At 32.2% G+C, this 24,733-nt stretch overlaps 6 protein-coding genes across 6 annotated transcripts; 4 read left to right on the forward strand and 2 right to left on the reverse strand.

Annotated features, from left to right (window-relative positions):
- Window positions 1-583: 583 nt before the first annotated feature.
- LOTGIDRAFT_165507 (hypothetical protein) lies at window positions 584-1,042 on the reverse strand (the record flags this gene model as incomplete). The annotated part of the gene is made up of 1 exon (XM_009062520.1): window positions 584-1,042. One exon carries the CDS (start codon window positions 1,040-1,042, stop codon window positions 584-586), a length of 459 nt encoding a protein of 152 aa, XP_009060768.1.
- A 2,203-nt stretch (window positions 1,043-3,245) lies between these two features.
- LOTGIDRAFT_165508 (hypothetical protein) lies at window positions 3,246-4,020 on the forward strand (the record flags this gene model as incomplete). Its single annotated transcript, XM_009062521.1, has 4 exons — window positions 3,246-3,324; window positions 3,455-3,505; window positions 3,605-3,733; window positions 3,836-4,020. 4 exons carry the CDS (start codon window positions 3,246-3,248, stop codon window positions 4,018-4,020), a joined length of 444 nt encoding a protein of 147 aa, XP_009060769.1.
- A 4,242-nt stretch (window positions 4,021-8,262) lies between these two features.
- On the forward strand, window positions 8,263-10,132 carry LOTGIDRAFT_165509 (hypothetical protein; the record flags this gene model as incomplete). Its single annotated transcript, XM_009062522.1, has 2 exons — window positions 8,263-8,273; window positions 9,682-10,132. 2 exons carry the CDS (start codon window positions 8,263-8,265, stop codon window positions 10,130-10,132), a joined length of 462 nt encoding a protein of 153 aa, XP_009060770.1.
- A 7,602-nt stretch (window positions 10,133-17,734) lies between these two features.
- Window positions 17,735-18,671, forward strand: LOTGIDRAFT_165510 (hypothetical protein; the record flags this gene model as incomplete). Its single annotated transcript, XM_009062523.1, has 2 exons — window positions 17,735-18,032; window positions 18,091-18,671. 2 exons carry the CDS (start codon window positions 17,735-17,737, stop codon window positions 18,669-18,671), a joined length of 879 nt encoding a protein of 292 aa, XP_009060771.1.
- Window positions 18,672-18,798: 127 nt separating this feature from the next.
- Window positions 18,799-19,392, forward strand: LOTGIDRAFT_165511 (hypothetical protein; the record flags this gene model as incomplete). The annotated part of the gene is made up of 1 exon (XM_009062524.1): window positions 18,799-19,392. One exon carries the CDS (start codon window positions 18,799-18,801, stop codon window positions 19,390-19,392), a length of 594 nt encoding a protein of 197 aa, XP_009060772.1.
- A 2,728-nt stretch (window positions 19,393-22,120) lies between these two features.
- Window positions 22,121-24,273, reverse strand: LOTGIDRAFT_165512 (hypothetical protein; the record flags this gene model as incomplete). Its single annotated transcript, XM_009062525.1, has 2 exons — window positions 22,121-23,254; window positions 23,791-24,273. 2 exons carry the CDS (start codon window positions 24,271-24,273, stop codon window positions 22,121-22,123), a joined length of 1,617 nt encoding a protein of 538 aa, XP_009060773.1.
- Between the last annotated feature and the right edge of the window lie 460 nt (window positions 24,274-24,733).

Raw genomic sequence — 24,733 nt, forward strand, 5'->3', positions numbered from 1 at the left:
GTTTTAATTTCTAATTCTTTAATTTCTACATTTTTTGTACCATTGATAAACTGAAGAACTTTGCGAGCGTTAAATTTATTAAACATATGTAAGTTTTGTCTGAAGAATATTGATTGAACTTTTACCTGTATAGGAAATGTTATTTCAATTGTAAGTTTTTCTTCAAAAAAAAAAATCTGATTGGAGATGTTCGCTCTTAAATATATCATAGGGGCGGATAAAATTTGGAGGAGAAAATACTCTTATATTTAGTTTAAATCCATATTTTTTATATTCATAGTCTTTTGATTTATCAATATTATCAGTAATAGAAGCATCATCATAACTCAAATTTCCAAATGGAAGATTGAAATAATATGATTCTTTCTTGAGAAACTTTTTTTCTAATGCGACTATATTTTTATCCTGTTTCAATACTCGGTTATTAATAGTGGTTATCTGTTGTTGAATAACACTATCATCATTGTTTTGTATTTGTTTTTTAATATTTGTTAGTTCTTTTTGTAATTCAGTTTTAAATTTAGTTAATTCCCGTTGCAATTTGTCTTCACTTATACCTGGATTAATATTATCTATTAGTTGTTTAAGATCTTTTTTTTTGCTTTTTAATCTTATCATCTAAATTAGATATTAATGAACTTAAAGTTTGTAACTGAGTTTTATCTACTACATTGACTAATTCTTTTTGAATAAAACTTTTCAAACTTGTTACTTCTTGTTGTAGTTTAGTATCATCAATAAAATCTTTATTATTCATTTGTCGTTTGAAGAATCTTTTCACATCATTTATTCTTTCTTTTAAATGTTCTTTATTTACTTCAATTAAATTTAATTGTTCCATTAAATATTTCTTGTGAATGGCATCATTATCGTTTTCCGGAGACTTTAAATTAGTTATGCTAAAATTGTTCATATCTAAATCACCTTGAAGAATGTCTCCGATTTGATCCAGGAAGTAAGGTTTTGCTTTATTTATCCACGCTGTTGTGTTAGGTTTTGTAGTTTCTAAAGATAAAGAACCTAATCCAAACTTATTCGCCATTTTTATTGAGTTAAATTTATTACAATTTCTTCGAATTGTTTTCCTAAACTCAACTGATATAAAACCCAAAGTGAAAGCTGACCACAAAACTTTTGTCCCGGTAATTGAATTTGAAATGTTGAACATTTGATTGGTCAATTGGATTATCTCTTCAGTGGGTTCTAATCCATAAGAATCGAAGAAATAAAAGTCAGAGTCTTTGTACAAAGCAGAATGATGAACTCCCTTTTGATCGGAAGTATGTATATTTGTTATAGCGTAAAATTTCAGATCATTTATTTCATCTCTCATAAATAATAAAACGGTGATATATTTAACTCATTCGCCCATCTCATAAGTTGAAAGTTTGTGGTTGTATCGGTTCCATATTTATCGAGAAATTCATTCATTTTTAAAAGTCAGTTTTTTGAAGTTCGTTTTGATAAAACCTACCTATGATTTGTTCTTTGTCTTGATCGATTAATTCATATGTCGGAGGTGATGTAGTGTTTACTTTATCAACGATAAATATTTCGTTCGTTCAGTATCCAACGTAACCTTTTTCGAATTTACTTTTATATTTGAAAATACGAACTCGATCTCCGACTTTAAATTTGGGTTTGATATTTAAATTCTTTATTTCATTTTCGTAGTTATGTTGCGTGTTAATTGACTTTATAATATTTGGATTACTCGAGGCTTGTGTTGGTGTGACACCTATAGATGAATGAATTTTGTTATTGTATTCGTCGACAACAACTGGTAATATTTTAAGCCATTTTTGGGATTTCAATTCCGTGAACTTTTTGAATAATTTATTTTTTAGAGTCCTGTTAAATCCTTCTATTACTACAGCTTTACCTTCGTTGTGCGTACTGTAAATTTCAAATCCCAGAGATTTCATATTTTTGTTATAAAATTCACTTCCTTTATCTACCCATAGTTTTTCTGGATGACGGTTAGATTGTTTCATAATCGTTTCAAATGAGTGTTTGACTGATAATCCCGTTTTGTTTCTCAAAGGAATAACCCATACATATCTCGTATATAAATCTATAACTGTTAAGCAATATTTAAATCCTCTTTCGACTGGCATATGAATAAATCGGCTGACCATATTTCATCTTTTTCAAACACTTTGACTTTTAAAAAGTTTTTAGTTTTTCTAAATTCTTTATAAATTTCATCTGCCAATCCCATACCTAATTTCATCTTTGCTTTCAAGAGTTTAATGATTAATGCTCTTTGAATTCTCTCTTTGAAAGTTGGATTTGGAATATTTTCAAGTTCGATTATCATTTGTTTGTCTGCTTCGTGTCTGAAGTTTATGTCTTTATTTCTGTATAGTATATCGTGTTTAAGCGCAGCGGCGTCAACTCTATTGACTGGTTCTTCCCCTGGTTTGGGTTTATCGTTTTCGTCTAATCGCAGATCTAACCTAGTACCTGGACCTGTATAATTATGACCAGGAAGATGTTTTTCTCCGGATATTTCGCCCATGGAAATCCAGGAAGAGAACCCAATGATTTTTGTATATCACCTGAACCGAAATAAGTTTTTGGAGCGTGAGCGACAATCATTTTTATCCTATAACTTTAAAACCTTTTCCTTTCCTTTCTTCTAATCTCCTGTTAGTTCTCAATTCTAATTCTTTCAACTCGTTAGATTTTTTCACTGTATCGCTTATACTCTTTCCCGCTTCAGCGATTGAGCCGATGGCTTTCGCTCCGGTTGAAATGAGTGATTTGTTTTTTTAAACAAAGCTAGCTACTTTTGGAATTATTGTTTTACCTAGAGAAAATAATGAAGAAAAGATACCGTCGCCCGAATAATCTTCGAATCTGTGTTGTTCGTGTTTTAGAATTAAACTCATCCTATTTTTAAATGAATTAATTTAGTTTTTTTTTTTTTCCAAAACAAGAGTTATCTCCCTTTTCTAGACTAAAAATAACATTACTTAAAACGAGGCTATTAAAAACCGAAACAAGGATGTTATTTTATATAAGGGTATTTTGAATATGCCTTTTTGATGGAATGTAGGAAATTGATTGAAGGTGTTTTTTGGTGTAAGAATTTTATGAAATGTAGGGAATTTAGGTCTTTTTTAAGTGTAAGAATTTATGAAATGTAGGATGTTTTGCTGTAAGAATTTATGAAATGTAGGGAATTTAGGTCTATTTTTTTGGGAGTTCATAGATTGGTTGCATTTTTCCCATGAAATGAAATGGAATGTGGAAAAATGCGACCAATCTATGAGCTCATATACTACTTGTCTATAGGTACCCATCCTACAGTAGAAGATGGTATAGTTGATGAATGCGATTAATTAAGTATGGTTTATCATTATTGTCTATAGGTAGCCATCCTATAGTAGAAGATGGTATAGTTGATAGAATGGGATTAATTAAGTATGTTTTATCATGTTATCTATAGGTACCCATCCTACAGTAGAAGATGGTATAGTTGATAGAATGGGATGTCTAAGTATGTTTAATCATGTCTGTAGCTACCCATCCTACAGTAGAAGATGGTATAGTTGATAGAATGGGATTAATTAAGTATGTTTTATCATGTTGTCTTTAGGTACCCATCCTACAGTAGAAGATGGTATAGTTGATAGAATGGGATGTTTTAGTATGTTTTATCATGTTGTCTATAGGTACCCATCCTACAGTAGAAGATGGTATATAGTTGATAGAATGGGATGTTTTAGTATGTTTTATCATGTTGTCTATAGGTACCCATCCTAAAGTAGAAGATGGTATAGTTGATAGAATGGGATTAATTAAGTATGTTTTATCATGTTGTCTATAGGTACCCATCCTACAGTAGAAGATGGTATAGTTGATAGAATAGGATGTGTAAGTATGTTTTCATCCAGATGTAAATTTGAGTATCTGATAAAGATTAAGAACTGTTCTGACTATATGATTTATAATCTAAAGAGAACTCTTAGTAGTGATGAACGATTCTTCGAATCTGTGTTGTTCGTGTTTTAGAATTAAACTCATCCTATTTTTAAATGAGTTAATTTAGTCTGTTTTTATCCAAAAAGAGTTATCTCCCTTCTACTAAAAATTTTATGTTATTTTATATAAGGGTATTTTTAATATGCTTTTTTTGATAGAATGTAGGAAATTGATTGAAGGTGTTTTTAGTGTATGAAATGTAGGGAATTTATGAAATGTAGGGAATTAAGGTCTTTTTTAGTGTAAGAATTTATGAAATGTAGGATGTTTAGGTCTTTATGGGAGCTTTCATTTTGGTCGCATTTTCCCCATGAAATGAAATGGAATGGGGATTCCCCTTATGCGACCAAATTGAAAGCTCTAGTACTACTTCAGCGTGATAAAAGTTTATAAACTGCTACCAATGTTTCGCCAATATGTTCTTTTGGGTTTCGTTTTGCGGTTTGGCTCGTTAGTACTTGGTTTGCATTACTGCGTTAGTGAAAAACATTGAATTCCTTAAAATTATTCCCGAGTGTCCTTTATGTAACACTTTTTATACGCCCACATGGATATCGTCGCCCCTGTTCGACGGTCTGTCAACATTACTTAAGAAAAACACATTAGAGACTACAGTTTATATCTGAATTAGATGAAATTTGGTGTGATAATTTATATTGGTTAGATCTTTTACTGATTCGAATTTGACGAATTTTCAATGAAGGTTTTTTTTAATTCAAATGAGTTAAAATTTGTTTGAACACAATAAAACATGGTTTCTAAAGTAAATTAGCTGAAGTGCTACTTTCATTGTTTTGAATTGCTAAAGCGGCACAGCCCTTGCGCAGCCCCTGCTTTATTAATTTGATGTATTTGTGTTATTGATGTCCATTTTTTTTTACAAAGGTTGTAAAAAAACTCAGAAAAAATAAGTGACAGTTACAGGCTAGGCAACTAGGGTTGTCATCAATTCTTGGTAAAATGAAACACTTTTAATCCATTTTATATATATATATATATATGAATAAATTCAAACTACAAAAGCATTATGAAGATCTTTAAAGTGATAAAATTCATATTTTAGTCACTAAAGACCCAATTATCATGTCTGACCGCTGCCAGTAAGCGTATGTTACCTTGCCTGGCAAGCTATCAGCTATCATAGTATATGGTAGAAAATAATAAGTGGTGTAAACTTTAAACGAAATCAACAGCTAAATAGAGACAAAGCATTATATTTGAAACTGTTTCATAAAAACGGTAAACTTGACGCAATCAAGATTACCTTTCATTTTTAATAATCATAAAAATATATTGAAATAATGTAAAAAGTAATTAAACTGAATTTTTAATTATGTAAGGTAAACCCCTACATATATTGGGCGTTCCTGCTTTCTTTTTGTACTTTCAAAAAAAGTATGAGTTTGTGTCGAGTAATGTGCATAAACGGTAATAGTTACAGCAACATAAGCAATGCATTGGATCTGCATACTCGGTGTAAGGAAAATGTAGATAATTGACTCTAGAAGGCGTCATTTTTAGAGCGATTTTTCTCGGGTTTTCAGTTTTAGAATTTCGCACGAATATCCTTTGTGTTTTAGGTTCGAATTTTGAAAATTCATAGCACACATTTTTTTAGCCGAATTTCGCAAAATTTGACCAAATTTTTTATTTTCTAGGCTATGCGTCCGATTGATTTCAAATTTCTCGTGCCAAAGCAGATCACAACAGAAAACAAATTGACACAATAAAAAAAGGTTTGCATGACTTCCGGTTGACCCACTTCCGTTTTTTTTATTTATGAAGGTCACTGAAATTTATACTGCCATTTTTGACTGCACCATCTATGGTTACGGAAAACGTGAAACATCTTCTGAACTGTGTTCCATCTTGTTTTAATGAGCGCTTAGACCAAATGAACAGTTATATTTGGGTGTGGGGTGGGGTATCCGCGGACATTTTTTAGAATAAGAAGTCTTAATCGACATTTCCAGCAAAAACAATACAAAAATATTGCATCAGTAGCATATTCTAATTAAATAAAATGATTCCTTTGAATGTCATTAAATTGAATTTTTTAATGATGTAAGACAAGCTTACCAGTATTGGAAAGGCCAGAGAATCTAAATCGTATTCATTAACCAAGATGGTTGCCACTGATGTCGCAAGGATTATAATAGTTTTGCAGTTTTTAATTTTTGGAATGTATAGCGTTCTTTCAGGTAATTAAGTATTTTCTTCAATTTAGAAGTTGAATGAAGTCGTTTTGTGTCGCTCTCGTCTTAGACATACTCACCTTACCAATTATTTGTTTGTTTTATGAGAAGAAAACATGCTAATCTTGTCATGAAAAAAATCGTATTTTGATTACTAATAACCATTGTTCTTGTGTATTGTTGTAGTAAGTGTGGATTATTTAGTGTAATTTTTTTTTAGTATACTTGTTTACTACCAGAACTTTAAGTAAGGTTGTTCTGTGATAGTATTTATTTCGTGATAGTATTAATTTCGTTTTGGCTGCGTTTTATTTTTTTTATGCCAACATTTAATGTTGAGCTTTTTTTGGCGCCTACCTCAATATGAGTTATTGCCCTTATTCTTGAAAACGGTTCAATGGGGGTGATATTCCAATGGGTAAATTTTGTTTTACTCTATACGGAGCGATTTTATTTTCAGAAAAACCGATGTTGTTTACATCTTTCCATTATTCAAACAAAGTAAAAATTTGTAAAGATAAACATTGGCAACAATACCATGCCAGCTCAGATGGTAATATAGTATTTTTAACAGCAGATATCAAACAGCGTGTCTTGTACTGGGTCACAAAGAATGGATACTTCTCAATGGCTCTGGACGGCAAGAAGACGGTTGTGAATCTGTCAAAGAAATTTGGAAATAGATTAATTTTCAAAGGTAAAATATACGTATTCTCTAAAATCGAAATAGTTTTGTGGGCTTGGGTGTATTATTAATTTGCAATGTAAATTAAAAACAAATATTTTGGTGGGATTAATTACATTTGGACAACTTCCATTGTTTATCTACAATAAGCCTTTTGTGGATTTATAACACGATTAAGGGGTTATTTGTCTATATCGGGGTACCAGTCTTTCAATTGAGGGGCATGTGGTGCTTTTGACAAATTAGTTAAGGAAAGCCTATATTCTAACATAAATATTACATTTACCCTCCTATATTCTACACAAGGATTTTAATAAACAATCCAAAAATATTTAAAGAAAACAGTGAATATGTATCAAAATATCAAAATCTTACGAAAAAACTGAAACAACCTGCCTTCCCTTCTGTAAATAAACAATGCAAAATTGTCCTCGTCCTGACGCAGAAAATATATTGAGATCCGCTTTACTTATATCATTGAAAAGAAATGTTATTCAAATCAATCATTTTCATCTGACCTATTTCCTTCTTAAAGAATTTTTACAGCGCGCCGTGGTTTTGCAAAAATTAGATGCTATAGAGTTTAGAGTACACGATGGTGAGATAATATTTGCTGCAAGTTATTGGGGTTTGATGAAATTTGATGTGAAGACGAACAAACAAGTTTTCAGTTTGACAAATTCAACTATAAAGAAATTTAGCCCTGTATATTCACTGTTTGAGATTGATACTCATAGTAACCAAGTCTGGTACGTTAGTTGTATTTGTTTTTGTTTAATATTTAAACAACAGCTTCTCCCTGACGATTGTGGATTGAATAACAGCATGTCCATGAGTGCAATTAAAACCAATAACACCCTGAGTTATCATATTACAAACAAAATTGGATAATTTTAATTAATAATAACCTATCACATATAAAATAAAAATTCAAATTATGTTTTTCAAAATAGTGAGATAACGGACCAGAATCCCAGTGAACACGGGTTTTGCTATAAAAAAAATGGTTAGTCTACGTTGTCAGGATAACAATATGAGCAAATTTATTGGAGGTACACGGCATCTTATAACGTGCAGAGTCTCGCGCACACCTTACAGATCATTATTCTACCAGAACGACACGACAGAGACGTGCATCATTCTCTGAGATAAATTGAACCAAACAAGCCGTTGATACGATCTTGATCTATTGTGTTGCAGTTTGTATTGGGTTGGACCAGGTGAACAAATAAGCAGATATTTGATAAAATCCAATATAAACTATGTGGTTGTTCAGTTGACCCAAGCTAGCTGGATGCCTATAAATGTGTACCGTAAGTATTTAACAACGATATATTCTTTTCGTATTATTTCTATAATATTTCTGGATAAGGTAAATACATTGACAGCAAAATGTCGGCTTTGTAAGTTACGTTTAACGTCTTTGCTTAAATATTATAACAATTACTATTAAATGTACACTACACATAAGGTGTAAGGTGATGATTGAAGTGGACGTCGGACGCATGATGAAAATCTCGTCTACAGCATGACAAAATCGGGAGCAATAATTGGACTCGATATCATATTAGCTTTAGTAGAATTATGTAGAATTATAAAATGTGAGTCTGAAAATAACATCTGCTTCTACTTAACAAACAGGATGCACCCAGCTAGCATAGGATCATTTCTATTTATGATCTCTGTAATCGTTTTGGATGTATATTGAATTTGCCGAGTTACACAGCATCTCTCTAATTGAATATTTAAAATGTTCAAGATGATTTTCCGTCATTGTTGCTCTTTCTATTTTAGAACAAAGGGTTTACTGGAACGGTTTTGCCGGCAACTATTTTAGCACTAATTTTAACCTACAGAACAGGCAATCTTGGATTTCTGACAATATTGTTTATATTATATTTGGTGGAATTATGTATTATTCATATCACAGGTAGATATATTGAAATATTGTACACAGAACAACACTGTCGGTGGTCAAAGCAGTCAAATACTGTATAAGAAATAATGCCCTATATATTTAATTGCTAACACTTATTGCAGACTACCAAAAGAAGTGGACAAATCGTATGAAATCATATTGTTTTGCGCAGGTGGTAATTTTTACAGTTTTGATATCCAGCAACTTTTGGACAATCGTTGATTAATTGTTCTATTCAGTGAGGCTATAGCTTCCGGCATGAAAGAGATTGCTAGAGAGAACAAAAAAATGAGTCTTATCAAGGATCCTGAAAGGTTTTGAGGTTCCGGCACATGAGCGGTCTTGGTCGGAGACTTTTGTCGCCGATCACAGTTCTGTCTTGAGTTTCAGCGACTGGCACAGGCACAAAAGGAGACAAAAATCTGCAGTCGGTCGTTTTCCACCTTGTCGATAATCACGTAAGAAGCAGACAATTATCAAACCTGTTTGATAACATAAATCCTGTCGGCGACACGGTAATCATGTCGTGGAAGCACGGGCATGCGCGAGATTTTAGTCAAGATTCGAGTCGGAAACAAAAGTCTCAGGACAAGACCGCTCGTGTGCGAAAAGCTGAAGAGAAAGACAAGGTTGAAAACACCTTTTCTAGGAGTATAAGCAAGTTACCTTCATCAAATTATGATTATGTATCAATTTTTTGTCTACCCCAATTTGCTACCCAAGTTCAATTTCAATTCAAAGAGAGTATTGACGGCACCCACAAGCCATTTGATTAGCGATGTTTTGAATAACGATGTATAGGACTCGAAACACCACAACAGTTTATGGATACAACTAGTTGACACATCGAACGAAACAGGTCATTATTATAAACTTTTTTTTCAACATTTCAGAAACATTTCGTCCCAGTTATCCAAGGTAGTTTATCCTTTGAAACCCTTCTATAGTCCTTGTCCTGCCACATTCGTTTACAAATTGGTGGTCATTCCTGAATCTGAGCAGACTGTTATTAAAGACTATGATAATCGGGGCGACGACAAGATTGTAAATGATGACGATCAAGATGTTGATGAGGGACATGACAAAGATGATGTTAAAACTAGTGTCTGGTCAACAGTAGGTTGGAGTTTAGGATGTTTCTTTACATTATTCATTCTGGTGATAGTCTGCCTCAGAATATATAAAATGGTCAGGAGAAATCTAGTAAGACAACCTAATCATAACACAACAGAAGAAAATATATACGATCTATCTGAAAATATCTACAGAGGTGATAATTCTGTATACAGAGATTCAACATTTGATTTAGGTTCTGAATCTCAGTATGCTAATGTTCGAATCTAAGACCATATATTTGTCGCATCAATTCATTCAGATTGTACAAGTCACCTCACAAATTGATTGAAATTTTCAAATTATACAAGGAATTAGCATTCCTGAACTCGGATCAGCAGTAAGAAATCTTCTTTTGTTAATAACACATAAAGTACTTGAGTGGCCTTTCGTGTAAGAATGACTCCAGTAGTAGATCTTGTAAACATATATTTACTCTAGTGGTAGATCTTCAATATTCACTCTATAAGTAAGTCTCGTACACTTTCCCTTAAAAAGAATTCTGTTTATTCACTTTAGACGTGGAGTTGCACTTTTACTCTATTTGTGTATCTTTTATTTTTACCATAGAAGTGGATCCTTGTAAAGAATTTTGTAATTTTACTTGATATGTATTTTCATACGCCCACATTGAATTGTGGCCGTAAATTACAACTGATTTATTATTATCTTGGACTGATTCAAATTGGACGATTTTTCGATAAACGGTTTTTGAGTTATTGCTTTTGACTGATTCGATCTTAAACTGGTTCGAATTCGACGGTTTTTCGTTGACAATGTTAACTTCTATCATATCGTGTTATGTTAACCATTCATTTTAGTACTATTAAATGTAGTTATGTTCAGCAAACCTTATATTATTCATAGTTATTGAATTTAAAGACTGACTGTGATCAATTTTATGACCATAAAAAGATGTATAAGCTTTCATAATTTGAATAAAACTATAAAAACTATAAATGAACAAAGAAAAAATGAACACCATCACTAACACACCAATCCCCTCTCGCCTAAACCCACACTCGGGCATCTCTTCAAGCATTAAAGAACAACGATAGAAAACAGAACAACAAGCATAGATAAAGCAACATCCACAACTCGCCAAGAAACAACTACAACAGACAAAAGACAAAAACACGCGAAGCACCACAGACAAACAGCCAGACGAAGACCTCCGCCTGTGAACCGAAACGCTACAAAGTATGGTATATTGTGTACCACAATAAATTATAAAGACTACATATTGTTCAATCGTTCAATAGAGTGATATTCGAATAGATAGTGACTTTGCCTTTCTTTCAATTATTCAACATCAAAAAAAATGTGTAAAGATATACAATGGCAACAATACCATGTCGGCTCTATCAAATTCTTCACCATTGTCCTCAATAATCACCGGTAGGCACAGAATCGAGAATGTCTTTAGATAAACTTCGTAGCATTTCCATAAACGCAATAAAAATGAAAAGTGCACCAAATCCTTAGATTGTATTAGAAACGCGGCTTGAGAACACGGTATGGTTGTAATGTTCTAAGAGATTCCATTAAGGTCTTTAATGAATAGTTTAACTAAATCGAATAATACATTATAACATGTCATCAGTATACCGTTCCTTTGCACAGTGCACCGGTATATTCTGTGCTTAAATCTAATATCTAAAGAGATGATCATGCTATATACAGAGATTTAAACGTTAATTTAGATTCTTAATCTCGGTACGTTGATTATGATATTATAAACGAGTACTCTTCGTCTAAGATTGTTGTCCAAATATTTTATTAACCTTGTATACTTGTTCTTGTTAACTTATCTAGTATGTTGAGTTGCCATTAAACGTTTCTATACTTTGCCGACCGATTTTGTGTGTAGTACTGTAGTTTCAATATGAAATGCTATTTTTCGTGTTCGTAAGAAATGTTTCTTAGCTTTTGTGATCAGTTCATTTAACTGTTCTCCTCTTGGCTAGGATTGATTTCTACATCTCTCTGCAATGGATCTATTTAACAGTGAAAATATTTTATTGCACTTCCTTATGTAATTAGTTCATTAGCTGCTAGCAATAATGTATTGCCAATATGTTGTTTTGGATTTCAGGTTTTGTTTTGCCATTCGGACTTATTTAATAAAATATTGTTCAAACATATGACAATCTCTCGTCTACAAAAGGCGGATGTATTACAAATATCCGGGTGGCTCGAGATTGGCGAGTTCAAACGGTACAGAGCCAGATTAAGTCACATTCACAATTTTCCTTACAGTCCTTTCTCCGCCATTTTTGACTGCACCTTCAATGTTTTCGGAAAACGTGAACATCTTCTAAACTGTCTTCCATCTTTCATCTCCCTTCTCGTTTTATTGAGCAAATGACCAAATGAACAGTTATTTTTGGGATGGGTGTGGGAGAGATGGATTACGAGGAGAGTGTATGGGACATTTTTAAGAATAAGAAGTCTTAATCGACATTTCCAGCAATCTGAGACAAAAACAATAAAAGAAAAATGCATGCGTAGCGTTTAAGCACAGAATATACCGGTGCACTGTGCAAAGGAACGGTATACGGATGACATGTTATAATGTTTTTTATCTGTTCTATATGATTATATTTCAGTTTTAATAACTATAGAATATATTCTAATTAAGATAAAATAATTGCCTTGATTGTTATTAAATTGAATTGTTAATGATGTAAATCAAGCTTACCAGTATTGGAAAGACCAGAGAATCTAAACCATATTCATTAACCAAGATGGCTGCCACTGATGTCGCAAGGATTATAATAGTTTTGCAGTTTTAATTTTTGGAATGTATAGCGTTCTTTCAGGTAATTAAGTATTTTCTTCAATTTCATTCTTGCCTACAGGAGAAATGAAGTTGTTTTGTGTCGCTCTCGTCTTGGACATACTCACCTTACCAATTGCTTGTTTCTTTTATGTGAAAAAAACAAGCTAATCTTGTTATAAAAAAAATTTTGAATACTCATAACCATTGTATTGTTTTGGAATGTTTGAGTTTGTGTGTATTGTTGTAGTAAGTGTGGTATTGGATTACTTAGTGTGATACTACTTTTTTAGTTAGTTTTAATTACTACCAGAAATTTAAGCAAGGTGGCATTCTGTGATAGAATTTATTTCTTATTTGCTGCGTTTTGGATAGAGCATGAAAAGTTTATTGAGAATTCGAAATGTCAGTTGCAAATTTGATAGTTCCAATTTGCTTACGTTCGTGAATTATATCGACATCGAAAATTTCGGATAAAACAAAATACCAATTTTCGATTATTGCAGACTTCTTAATATTGCATTTCCGGTTTCGCATAAATGTCCCAATTCACATTCATTAGTGAGTAAGCCACAATCGACTGGTGAGAAAAACAAAATAGCTGCACATGTTACAGGTTCGTCATAATCGACACATTGAAGCTTAGTTTGTGGTTCGATTGTGCTATATTTAATATGTAGAATATAATTATTTTATTGTAATGTTAAGGTAAGCCTGATGAGTGAAAGCGCTTATTTTTATATATACCACCTAACAGGCACTTTAACCTGTTTTTCTTTAGAAAAGTCTCAAATCAGGTTTTAACGATTCGAACCGCAAGACGAAATATAATATGGCAGTTTGGCAATACAATGGTGGCAGCTTGTGAATCTAAGTGGGCAACTGGGCATATATCAATCATAAGCGAGTCCCTACTGTAAATTTGTGCTCTAATTCGGCGTATAAACTTTGACATGACGACTATTAAGTCTGGAGCCCTGCGTTGTCAGTCTTAATACTGGAAAAACGGCTTTGAGATGTTCTTTTAAATCGTACAGCTGAACATATGACTGGCATTTGTCAATGTTAATTGCGAATATTCACACACAACTATATGCACTGACTTGATAGATATTCTTATCTAAATTATATTTATATAGAAAAGTCGGTTGTATATGAATAGTGTAGTATATTTTTAAGCAGCGGCGGAAATCATTACATAACGAGGAAGGAAATTTATACGACAACGCCTTAACTTAAACTCTATGATAAAGCCAGATTCCTACTGATCTATGGCGGGACCGGACCTTGTAACAGTAGGTTCGAGCCATTACCGACAATATTGCTGTGCCCGAAACGGTACCATAATACAGTCAAGGGATATGCTTTACTTACGAAGATACAGGGAAATAAGAGTAAATGAGGGAAAACGCCTACCCTTCGACTGTATTTTGGTATGTAGAATATCCGGTTCTGTAATGTAGTGATCAACTTGTTGAGGTTCACCTTTTGTATAGACACCAACGGTTATGCCAAAGTTGTCTTTCCTCAAGGTGGACGTTCTTAAATACTAACGATCCAAAAGTATCGGAACCATACTAAGTTACATTTATGTCTGACCCTAAACGTACCGATATGCAAGGAGTAAGTCACATACAAGGAACGGGTAGCGCCGGAATAATTTGTCGGGCTAATTGATCACATACGTAACAATGTGGTTAGTCAACATTCAAAATCATAAATGAAAACAAACTGGGGTTAAACGTTACTTAATCACCATTGCTGTTTACAATAAAGGCAGTTGTGGACCGGTCTCGTCGGCATGAGGCCTTAGTCACTCCAAGTGTATTACGACGTTTTATTAACCAACTGGGGATTAACATACTCATAAACAAAACCGACAGCAACATGGCAAACTGGCCGATTCTCAAGTCATTTTTGGTAGCTGTGCAGCTTATTTACTTGGGTAAGTCTACCGTTATTACCGTAGCAATTTTGTACATGTACACAATATATTTTTCATGAGTTTGTATTGCTTATCATGATGGGTAATTGTGTGTACATTTGTGCGATTATACATTAAATTATTTTGCTTAAATCAACCGATAACGATTCACATTTCAGCTTCTCTCTACTGAGTACTGTGACGCAATTGAACTGGGGATGTCACCATAGTTAATGTTGTTTACTTTGAATATTATTTGATTATAAATTTTCGTTTTAGATTTGATCAAATTATTTTAATCATTACAATTTAGTTATTGCGTCTTACTTGTCCGGACATTAACTTTACATGTAATTCATTAATATCGCGTGTTAAGAAAAGTCCCACTTTTCCACAACGTAATTGCAATTTTAGCTTGGTTGCAAAATCGGTATTGCATTTCGTTGCACTACTGAGCAGAAGTCTGAGCTTAAAACTAAATATTTTTCCTACTAAATTACTGTCGCTACAGGCTAACCATCCAAGAATAGTGTTGAAAGAAATTGTGTTCGAGGTTTGATAAATTTTAAAAATTAATTCCTGTGTAAAATTACAGGACTAGGAGACAACGATCCATGTCACAACTATAAAATGTTATATGATGATGGTGGCCGGAGTATTAACTGTGACCTGTATTATTCTGACTCCCAGGATAGATTTATAGATGAAGGATGGAGAAGAGTCCAGCTACAGCCAAAAGGAGAAGATCTAACCATGCCTACGCATTATGTTCCTTATGGACGTTGTGGTTCTCACAGCAATGTATGGTTAAATGGTAAGGATATTGCTTAATTTTCACTTCGATAAATAAAAGATAATATTGCACATTATGCACGCTACACGGTTCATTACGAGACTTTTAAGTGATTTTATTGACACTAACACGGTTGTAAATGTGACTCTGGGTACAAGCAGTACCATTGATTACACGTACGTACGAAAGTAAAATTACAGTTGATACGTCAGCCATTTATATAGTTATATTTCAGATGTGAAATCTTTACACGATGTTGATAACCTATCGATAAGTCCTTAGTCTGTCCTTAGATTTTTACTGTGAAAAGCAGTTATCTAATGCAGAAACTAGTAAACATATAGCATATATTTTAACTATCAGAATGAACTGAATCATTTGCTAGCTAATATTGAGTGTCCTTCTGAGTCAATTACATGTACTAATTATAAGTGCAAATTGCACTACCATTCTCTAGAGAAATATTTTAATCAACTTATTTTATTAAACATTAAGGCTAATAATTTAACAATCCTTAAGAGAGGCAATGGTAAAAATAGTAAAACCCCTATTCCTGGCTTGAATGACCATGTATCCGAGGCACGAAAGACAGCAATTTTCTGGCACAATATCTGGAAGGATAATAATCGCCCTAGGTCTGGTCAAATATCAGGAATTCGATCTCGAACAAGATCGAAATATCACTTTGTCCTGAAGCAGGTCAAACAGAATACAAATATGATTACCTCGAACAAATTGGCTAATTTCCTCGTGACCAATAGCACTAGAAATTTCTAGGGAGAGATAAAACGCATAAAAGGTAGCTCTAAATCTATATCTAACAATATCGATGGTGTTATTGGAGACGAGGAAATCTCAGAAATGTTTGCCATAAAATAAAACCAGTTGTATAATAGTGTAGGGTACAATATGTCTGGTTTGATTGAGCTACAGACAGAACTTGACAATTCCATTGAGAGCTCTTCTCATAAGTGTTCTTGCACAAAATTTTGATTCTAACAAAATTGCAGTGGATCAAGTCATCCATACCGTAAAGCATCTTAAATATCGTAAAAATGACGGCAATTACGGTCATTCTTCCGACCATATCATTCCTCACATTTTTCATGTACACTTATCATTAGTTTTATCAGCTCTTATGTGTCATGGTTACGGTCCATTGTCCCTTGTTTTATCTACGATAATATCTATACTACCGCGGAATAGCACTCAGTAGCATTATTGTAAAATTTTAGACGGGATTATCGTTAATCATGACCAGGCTGTGTTTGTCTCGTCGGACTTACAATATGGTTTTAAACCAAGTTACTCAACTATAAATTATAAAGTAATACTAATTACAATTTAAATAATATATATATATATTAATGCGAATGACGTTCGTCGTTTTCTGTTTCTGTAACCAACATCCTATGAAGAGAGATTATTAAATCAAAATGGAAGTTTTGTGGGTGCACATAATGATTTAATACTCAACCTCATATACTAAATGAAACAAGCACTAACGATCCGAACTGTAAAACTAAACCCGAAATCAAAACTTTGGAAAGAGCTAATGAACTTTTCACAATCATAAGTGAGCAGGTATTTTATTATGAAAAGCGGTAGCTTTGTATTGTATTTGTCATTTGTTGTGAACTTTTTTGACTCGAAGTATTCTGTAAACGATATGGGTAATTATAAAGGATGTTGAAGGATGTTTTAATCATGTTGTCTACGTAGTATATGAGCTCATAGATTGGTCGCATTTTTCCACATTCCATTTTATTTCATGGGAAAAATGCAACCAATCTATGAACTCCCAAAAAAAAGACCTAAATTCCCTACATTTCATAAATTCTTACAGCAAAACATCCTACATTTAAAAAATTCTTACACTTAAAAAAGACCTAAATTCCCTACGTTTTATAAAATTCTTACACCAAAAAACACCTTCAATTAATTTCCTACATTCCATCAAAAAAAAAAGCATATTAAAATAATGTAAAAGGGAGATAACTCTTGTTTTTGGAAAATTTCTACTCAAATTTTAAACCTTGAAAATGGCAAATAAAATATTAGATCCAATCTTTAGATTATACGATCCGATTTGTTATTCATTTAACAAGAAAAAAGAGGATTATATTATCATCTCACCGACTGTTGGTACTAAATCCCAATTGAATGATGGTGGTAGAATTACCTTCGAAATAAATTCATTATCGAATTGGTTGCTTCTTTCCGATGCTTATTTCAAATGCGATTTCAAAATTAAAGATGGAACTCCCAATGAAAATCGTGTTCCAAAAACAAATACAACGTTAGAAAACAAATTTCTTTCCATCTTTATTTAGCGAGATGGTTTTGGAAGCTGGTTCAAATCCGATAGAAACAATCAAACATCCTGGGGAATTCGACACAATGTTGAAAACAGTTTTATATCCTAAAGATTTCGATTCAGTCTCGGGTTGGATACCCGATGTTGGTGATGAAAGTGTTTTAAAAGAACCGGTAAGAAATCTTGCAAATGATGCTGATTTAGCTAGAGTGAGAGTTGTTGCTCGAAACACAATAGAAAGAGTAGCACGAGCAGCTAATCATGGATTCGAAAAACGAGTACTTCAGTATAATAATGTTGTTGAGAATAATAGGTGGGGTAATTTCGTAAATTGGAAATTATATCCTTTATTCGGTCTGTTGGAACATTTCCATAGGGTTACCATATAAAATTCATCTACAAGGAGAAATCAACGAAAAGATATTTTTTGGAGAGAATGGTTCAGATGCAAAATTAGAAATAACGAATCTCCAACTTTTCATACCCGTAATACCACCATCAATTGAAGTAGAAACGAGAATATTCAACTCATTAACTAAAGATATTGAAATAGCTTTTCTTCATCGTAATACGGTAGGTAGCATGACTTTAACTGGAGAATCCACCACATGGTCAATCACTAACACTATTAAACCAGCAAGATATTTAATAGTTGGTTTCAAGAACTTATCAGATTCTCAAACGAATAACAATAATGTCTTCAGAGTGGCAATGAACCAAACTCAAAATCCTTTAATCCATAAAGTTCAAGTAAGATTAAACAACGATAATTATCCTTACCAACCTTTAACAATTAACCCAACCACAAAGGATTATAATGAATTGTATAGAAACTATGAAAACATGTGTGAATTATTTGGAAATCCACCTCAGTTTGAATATGTAGATTTTGCACTTAATCATCCAATCTTCTGTTTTGATCTATCAGCTCACCAAGAAAAACAGGAGGCAACATAAATATTCATATTGAAAAAACACAAGGAGATGTAACAGGTTATTGTTTATTATTGGAAGAAGCAAAACATTTAATTAAAATAGCAGATAGAAGAATGATAAGAATTGAGTAAAAAATACACCTTTAAAAATGAAACCAGAAACTTTAGTCAAGAAAATAATAGAAGCTATAGAAACAGCTTCACCAACTACAATAACTTATAATGGTAAAGAAATCAGCATAACTAAAAAACTTATTGATAAATATAAATATTGTAAAGTCAGAGACGATATAGACTTAGAAAGAATTGACGCGAACGCAAAAGAAGGTGGATTTATATTTTCCCTACCTTTAACATTTGCTGGTATAACCGCGGCGGCTACGGTGGCTGGTGCTACAGCTGGTGGAGTAAGCGTTGCCAACGAAAAGAAAGCAGCCGAAGAATCTAGACACAATTTAAAAATTGAAAAGTTGGCAGCAGAGGTTAAAAAACCTAAAACGGAAAAGAAAGGTTCAGGAGTGGGAGATATGATAGGCACAATGAAAGAATTTGGAAAAAGATTTAGTGAAGAAACCAAGAAAACTGTTAAACAAGGATTAAATAAATTAGTAGATAGTAATGATACAGGAGAAATCAAAGTCAAACATAAGGATAATGGAATATTTTTAAAAAATATACACACTGGAGAAGGAATATATCTTTCAAAGTATAAAGGAGAAGGAGTGATATTTGGAACAAATTAAAATAATAAAAAATGGGTGAAAATAATAATAATTCAGAAATATTTCCTAATAACCCAATGCTCATGTGTATATGCGGTAGTTCCGGTTCTGGAAAAACTCATCTCACTTTTAACATGTTGACAACACCAAACCTTTTAGATTTCGATTCTTTGTATATCTACACAACAACACCAGAGCAATAGTATTATCAATTCCTCAAAGCTTTAGAATATCTACCAAAGAAAGATGTTCAAGACCTATTTCAATATTACGAAGAAAACGAAGAAGAAGTGGAAATAAAAGATATCTTAGACATCGAAGGAAAGAATCCAACGGATATAAAAGTTTTTCTTACGAAAAATGTTAATGATCTAGACTTGTCTAATATTGATAGCAAAGAAAGAACTTAATATTGTTTGACGACTGCGTAGCGCAAAGAAATCAAGCTGTTCAACAAGAATTCTTCACGAAGGGAAGACATCACAACTGTCACTGCATATACCAATCCCAATCTTTTTACGGGATGGATTCTATGTTTATTAGAAAAAATGCAAATTGTTTTTTATTATTTGAATTAAACGATAAAGATTTATCTCAAATCATTCAGTCGATAAATCACGGAATGGACAGAGATACATTTAAAAAAGTTTGTAAAGCTCAATGGAAAAACCCAGATGATCATGGATATATATTCGTTAATACTAGAAAACCTGCGGGTGAAAGAGTTATGACAGACATTTGTTAAATTTTATTTTTTTAAAAATGGATAATTGGAATAATATTTTAAAAAGGAATAGAGAATATATCAAAGCTAAGAATAAAATAAAGACCCAAGTTGAAAATAACAGATTACAACAATTGGGACTAACGGAAAATCTACAAACTCTATTTCAACCCATATTAAAATCTCAAGAGGATATTAAAATGAAATTAGAACCCACACCTCCTATAGAACCTCATCAAATAGAATATCCCATTGATGGTATTATAATTAGGACAGAAGATGATATAAATCATTCTTTTTCAAACCCCGACCCAGATTTACCAAAGACCATTTCACCAATTATAATTGATGATAAGTTATTCTTTAATGGTTTTAAAATAAAATTTGATAAAGTTTACCCTTTATTCAAAATCAATACAAAAACCTTTACATTTACAACAACAGAAGGATTAATAGATTTATTGAATGGGGGGATCCTGGTATTGCCGATTACAAGGATTTACTAGCATACTCAATTTTTCAGAGAAATTAAAAGGATAAGACGCGACACAAATAGATCGAAATAAGTTAAACTATTTATAAAAGCACACGAAGTTGACGAATCAGGTTATTATACTGAAGACAATCCACCAATCACAGAACAAATAGACGAATTGGAAAAGGAGATAGCTAGTGGACAAGGTATAACGTTTTTATCCGATAATAATGAAGAATTGCTTAATAGATAACAATAATATTAGCGGCAATGAAGGAAGGACATCAATCGCACAGACAATTTAATGAAGTAAATTGTATATTAAAAAGACTCCTAGAGAAAGGTATCATAGATAAAAATGATTATAAAAGCGTGATTAAAAATGTCAAATAAAGATCAACTATTCGTCATCACCTCAAATAAATCAGACATTAAATCATCTCTAGATTATGAGTACGAACTCGATCGCAATCAAGAATATGAATTGGGATTAAAGTATTTCTCTGTTTACAATTCCATTAGAAATATCAACGAAAAAAATAATCAAATAAAAATATCAACAGATAACGGAGTTACGTTCAAAACCATACGTTTACTACCAGGAAGCTACGAATACATAGACATTAACGAATATCTCAATATGGAGGAAGTGTCAATGGTAAAAGCAACATCGAATTCGAAGGTAATTTGAATCTGAACAAAATAAAATTGATATTAAGAAATAATAGTCAAGTTGATTTCAACGTAGAAAATTCATTGAATACGTTACTAGGATTTGATAAACGAGTATACACCCAATCCACTTTAGCACCACACAAAGCTAATATCGAGAATGATATCGATACATCACAAATTGATAAACGGTGGATTTTTCAATAAATACAAATGTCAGATTATTTATAGTCTTCCAACATTCACTGTACCGATAGGATATAGAATTATAGAGAAACCATTTCAAACGACGTATTTATGATGAAAGATATAAATCTGGAAATTAAAGATGGTAAAAATAGGTTTATAGATTTTGGTAACGAGGAAATTGTTATTCAACTTCATTTAAAACAAAAAAATTAACACTCTTCATTCTCTTCTTGAATAGTTAGATAATCAAAATCATCAAATTCGTAGTTTTCATCTATGTTCAATTCTTTTCCGTCGTTGTAAGGATACATGATTCCTTCACTGTTTGATGCTTTTCTCTTAATGAGATTTAGATAACTTCTAAAAACTTTCTTTTGTTTGGAATAACTACTCCATTGATGAAACTTTTGACCCAAGGTTTCTTAAATTCATTCGTTACATCGAGTCCACTAGCTAATCGAATATAATCTTCTACTGATATCTTATCTTTAGAGTAACCCTTAAACGTTTTCTTTTCCTTTTAAACACCATCGGAAGTTAGAATGATATTGTATTTAACTTTTGGCGCTAAATATAAACCAAATATAATTCCACCATCACCGTAATCATTCTTTCCTTTACAATAATCATTTTCGGACACCAACCCAGCTTCTTTTAATTTATCCCAATTACTAGACGAAATGTATAAACTATCGGTATCCGTATATTTCAGGCTTATAAAATCCATCTATCACGCGAATAAAATTATTCATTATTTTTGTACTGTGAGATAAAACGAATGGTCCCAAATGACTAGGTGTTAGTCGTGTAGATTTAGGAGGAATAAATTCTTTTTCTTCTTCATTTATCTCAACTATATATTGACTATCATTTACTTTTTCATAGCTTTTGACGTGTGAATCGAAGTTGGCTTTTAAAGTCGCTTCATTCCATAGATGTCTCGATGTATTTATATCCTTCTGAATAGATTTACCATACAACGAATTGCCTAATAATTTCATGCAATTACTACCTACGATATTACCTTGTCGTTTATATTTATTTCTTAGATTTCTTAAAATTAAAATATAATCTCTATAGGGTTGAGTTTTAAAATTTTCTTCGTAAACTATACCATCTATTATTTTAATAATTCGTCCACTGGCTTTCACTATTTCTTGAATATCGACCGATGTTAAAACGTCGTGACAGAAACCATTTCTGAATCTAATTTTAGTGCCAGTTTCCTTTTTACCTTCTTTATTCGTGAAAGTGATTTTATCTTTAGCTGGTATGGGTTGGAAGAACATGTTTTTGGGATATTCAAACCAGACTTTTAAAATAGCAGTTGTAGGTCTGAATTTCTGTTCATTAAAGAGCTTGACAAATTCTTTATTTTCTTCTTGTCGAAATGGTCTACCACTTTCCGCTCTCGGATATTCGCTATCTAAATCCGACATGGCGGAAGCGTACAAACCGTTAGCATCAAAGGCCATTAGTTTAGTACATTTTATTTTTTTAAGTCTCGAATGAACCTCTGTTTTATCTTTCGTGCAAGCGTTATATACTTTGAATAAATCAATTATATTATCAGTGTCACTTGCATTGTATTCCTTTAATATATTACAAATTTCATCCATTTTATTCGTTTCAAATGATTTTCGATTTGCCGAAACTCTTCCTCCTTTAATACTTTGTCTGATAAAATATCTTATAAAAGAATGAGTATGTGAGTAAACTTTTTCTACGTTTTCTTTTTCGGTGTGTTTCGGAACCATTCTAGTAGTTTCATACCATTCTTCTTCAATCATTTCTTTATCATAATGATATAAATAATACCAACCCTTTAAAGATAAAGAAGGAGCCGTTAGATTATTGGAAATATTCTGAAATACAACTTCTTTCATTGCTTGATTGTATTTTATCAAACAAGCTCCGAGACATAACGTATCTCTTTTAGTTTAAGGTTCCTATTCATGTCTTAAAGATTCCCAATTATCTTTAGTGTATTTTGCAATATTAACATCCTCGATCTTTCTCAAATTCATTGGTAGATTAGATGAATTTTCCCATGCTGCCAAACTAGATGATTCGTGTTGATAGGAACATATGAAATTAATATTTTGCAAATAATTAGAGTTACCCTTTATTTCTTTCTGTCTTTTCTATTTTTTCTGTAAATCTTCATCAGTGAATGAATTAGTTAAAGGTAGAGACAGAATTCCTCTGGGCGTTTTTAAAGGGCATTGTGTTAGTTTTTTTACGTTTTTGATCATGATCCAGTTATCAAAACCGCTAGCGTTATGAGCAATTAATGTTATTCTTTTTGATCTATTTTTCCTAAACGTTGTAACATTTGATCGATGCAATCTGTACCTACAAATATTTCTACTATATTAGCCATGAGTTTGTTGTAAAATTCTTCTGGAAAGGGATCTGTCGGCTTTAAATCTGGAAAGTGATTATTTATTCTGTTTAACATTTTTCTTAGTTTTTCTAAATTAATTAACGTGCAAGAATAAGGTATGGCTTTATTTTCGTTATAGGTTTCGCAATCCCATGCGTATAAACAATCATCGGGAATGGTTGGAAAAACGTTTTGTTTTAGAGGTGAAACTTGCGTTACCACATTATCATCTTTACAAGTTCTCCATACATTTTCATCATAATTATCTTCTATTTCTGTAATGCCTAAGGTTTTGTTATTTCTTCTAATGAGACAGAAATGTTCTTTGTATAAATAAAATACCCAATCTAATTCTTCGTATACTTTCTTTGGTTGAAAATGTCTATGTTTGGGCATATAAATTTGAAAATAAGTATTAAATTTCTTATTGAATTCGCAGATTCTAGCAGATGTCATAACTCCTTTTCTGTTTGATTTTAAAAAAACTGTTGATGAAATCTTGAAAATCTCTCGTGTAGTCTTCGTTTAAAACACGATTAATGCACTTTACAAAGCAGTATCCATCGCTCGGTATATAACAATTTATACCGATATATTCATTTATCTTTTTGAGTAGGGTAACACCACTACCCTTTTTTGATCTTTTTAGTTCATTGAAATTGTTTTTACGAAAAATTATAAATCCTGTGAAATACCAATCGGAGGCATCCGATTTTATATCCACTGTTGCGAAGAAATTGCGAAAAGTTTTGGCATTAAAACCTATAAATTGCATGCCTTGTTTATATCCTCCATCTTGAGTTATCTCTCCATTTATTTCAATTTGCCCTTTAAATGTTATAAATTCATCAGAGATAAGGTTAATAACACCGGAAAAAAGTTTATTTGATATGAATTTTTCATCGTCTAAAATTTC

This window comes from Lottia gigantea (genome assembly GCF_000327385.1).
Source record: "Lottia gigantea unplaced genomic scaffold LOTGIsca_51, whole genome shotgun sequence".
Taxonomy (NCBI): Eukaryota; Metazoa; Mollusca; class Gastropoda; family Lottiidae; genus Lottia; species Lottia gigantea.